The 2,303-nt window shown below is 38.3% G+C and overlaps 1 protein-coding gene across 1 annotated transcript; it reads left to right on the forward strand.

Annotated features, from left to right (window-relative positions):
• Positions 1-306: 306 nt before the first annotated feature.
• On the forward strand, positions 307-1,973 carry LOC114717879 (MLP-like protein 28). Its single transcript, XM_028903106.1, has 3 exons — positions 307-548; positions 696-1,157; positions 1,297-1,973. Exons 1-3 carry the CDS (start codon positions 362-364, stop codon positions 1,566-1,568), a joined length of 921 nt encoding a protein of 306 aa, XP_028758939.1. The 5' UTR covers positions 307-361; the 3' UTR covers positions 1,569-1,973.
• The last annotated feature ends 330 nt before the right edge of the window (positions 1,974-2,303 follow it).

Below are 2,303 nucleotides of genomic sequence, written 5' to 3' on the forward strand. Positions count from 1 at the left end.
TTACTGGGTGAACCCGCTTATCACATCTCAATTAGCAGCTTATCAGGGAAAAATAATTTTAATTTTTATTGAAAATTTCACATTTTTAACAGCCCCAATTCATTGCAATTAACCTGTTATTTTATATAAAAAAGCATTCAAATATTTCATATTAATCGAGCGCCTAATTAAAATTGATACAAATGAATGCCTATTGAAGTAATAAAAGAAAATGATTTGGAATACATTGCGAAGCAGGTCGTGGTGCTTCAAAGCACCGCAAAATTCCTATATAAAGGGTTAGGGCTAAAGCCTTCTTCGTTGCGCATGCAATAGGCTTCGTATTATATATCTTTCTCGTTTCTATCAAAAGAGAATTAAGATGTCTCATCTTGGGAAGACCGAAATAGACGTCCACCTGAATGCCTCTGCCCAGAAGTTTCATGAAATGTTCACCAGCAATCCTCATCACATAGCCAACATTAGTCCTGCTAAAATCAAGTCTGTGACTAAGCTTCAAGGTGATTTAGCAAAAGCCGGCTCCATCGTTGTCTGGAATTACGTTCTTGGTAAGCTCAAACTGTTACTTAGATACTACATAAATTTACGCACTTCTTTGTGTTTGTATGTGTGAAGCTGATAAAAATAAATGACTGAAGAATTTCTGTTACTTATTCTTATCACTTACTCGCCACTGTAATCCTATGATATAACAGATGGGAAGGAGAGGGTGGCGAAGGATGTGATCGAAGCTGTGGATTCAGCAGAGAACCTGATAATTTTCAGGGTGATAGAGGGAGATCTTCTGAAGCATTACAAGAGCTTTAAGTTCATAATTCAAGTGAGCCCAAAGGCAAAAGGAAGTGTGGCTCACTGGACTCTTGAGTATGAGAAGTTGCATGGGAGAATCCCAGATCCACACACTGTGATGCAGTTGGCGACAGAACTGAGCAGAGAAATTGATGCAAGCCTCACCCAGGGACAGGCACAGGAAGAACAGTTATTGGGGAAGGTGGGAGTTGATGTGCACATTAATGCTTCTGCCGACAAGTTTCATGAAATGTTCAGCAGCAAGCCACGCCATATTCCCAATGTTTCTCCTGCTAGAATTAGAGATGCTATTCTTGAAGGAAGTTGGGGCAAGGTCGGTTCCGTCATTACCTGGCATTACGTCCATGGTACGTAACTTCTCAACTACCTCTCTCTCTTTCTCTGTCACACACGCACAGTTAATTCAGTTAATTGAATCTGTTTTATATATGTTGAACATGATGCTGATTCAAGAACAAATTTGTGGTGTATTTATGAATTGTGCAGAAGGGAAGAACAGTGTAGCTAAGGAGGTGATTGAAGCCATAGATGCAGACAAGAATCTGATCACTTTGAGAGTTGTGGAGGGAGATATCCTCAAGGATTTCAAGGCCCTGAGTGCTACCTTGCACGCAATTCCAAAGGATAAAGGGAGTTTGGTTCACGTCATTATCGAATATGAGAAGTTGAAAGGTCACATTCCTGACCCCCACACTCTAGTAGACTTCGGTGCTGAGCTTGTCAGGGACATTGATGCTCATCTTGTTACCCAGCAGTAGCCATCTTTCAAGCTTATCTTTCGCCATACTATATATTGATCTTATTTGTATTTTCAGATGTTTGAGTCATGCGGTTTGAGTCTCGTTGATTTCCTAGAGCATCTCAATTAAGGTGTTAAATTTCATAGAAGAAAAGTACAATGTGTGCGAGATAGTGAACCTCGCATATTGTATCGTTTTCTTTTATTGAAATCAACACTGTTAATTTCTTAAGAAATTGAGAGATTCAAATCCTCAGCTCCAGTGTGTCTGTCTTTGTGGATGTTATATATACTCCATTGTGTGTAATAAAAACAGCTTCCATCAGAAGTTGTTTGTAATGCTCCTGTTGCTTGCTCTTAATTATGTATTGAGATCAGCTGTAATATGTGATTGTAAGCTATGAAATCCGTGGTTGAGTGTTAATTTTCTGCTGTCTTCCGATCTGGTTTACCATATAAATCTAGCTTTTCTTTTCACTTATCAATATAAGAGTATCCATATACCCTAATTAGCTTCATTTGACAAAATGGGTCGGAGGAGTACCAAAAGATCTTTTTCTTTTGAGACATTACCCAAAGAAACCTTCAATACCAAAAAGTCAATTGATTTGACATAATCAGATCAATATGTATACGTACGTACGTACATATGTATGTATGTATGCCCTGAATATGCAAACTGAGGACAATTCACACATCTCCGGAATAGGACTAGTTGGTTTTCACATTATTATTGTAATAATATGAAAACATG

The sequence above is a fragment of the Neltuma alba genome, unplaced genomic scaffold (genome assembly GCF_004799145.2).
Source record: "Neltuma alba isolate B1F8T4 unplaced genomic scaffold, ASM479914v2 tig00011781_pilon, whole genome shotgun sequence".
NCBI classification, from domain to species: Eukaryota; Viridiplantae; Streptophyta; class Magnoliopsida; order Fabales; family Fabaceae; genus Neltuma; species Neltuma alba.

What these genes read in the sequence shown, in the direction of transcription:
- LOC114717879 (XM_028903106.1), top strand. Translation starts at nt 362, where the DNA reads ATGTCTCATCTTGGGAAGACCGAAATAGACGTCCACCTGAATGCCTCT. An exon ending in TGTCTGGAATTACGTTCTTG is followed by an intron (nt 549 to 695) that starts GTAAGCTCAAAC and finishes ATGATATAACAG; the next exon opens with ATGGGAAGGAGAGGGTGGCG. An exon ending in TACCTGGCATTACGTCCATG is followed by an intron (nt 1,158 to 1,296) that starts GTACGTAACTTC and finishes TGAATTGTGCAG; the next exon opens with AAGGGAAGAACAGTGTAGCT.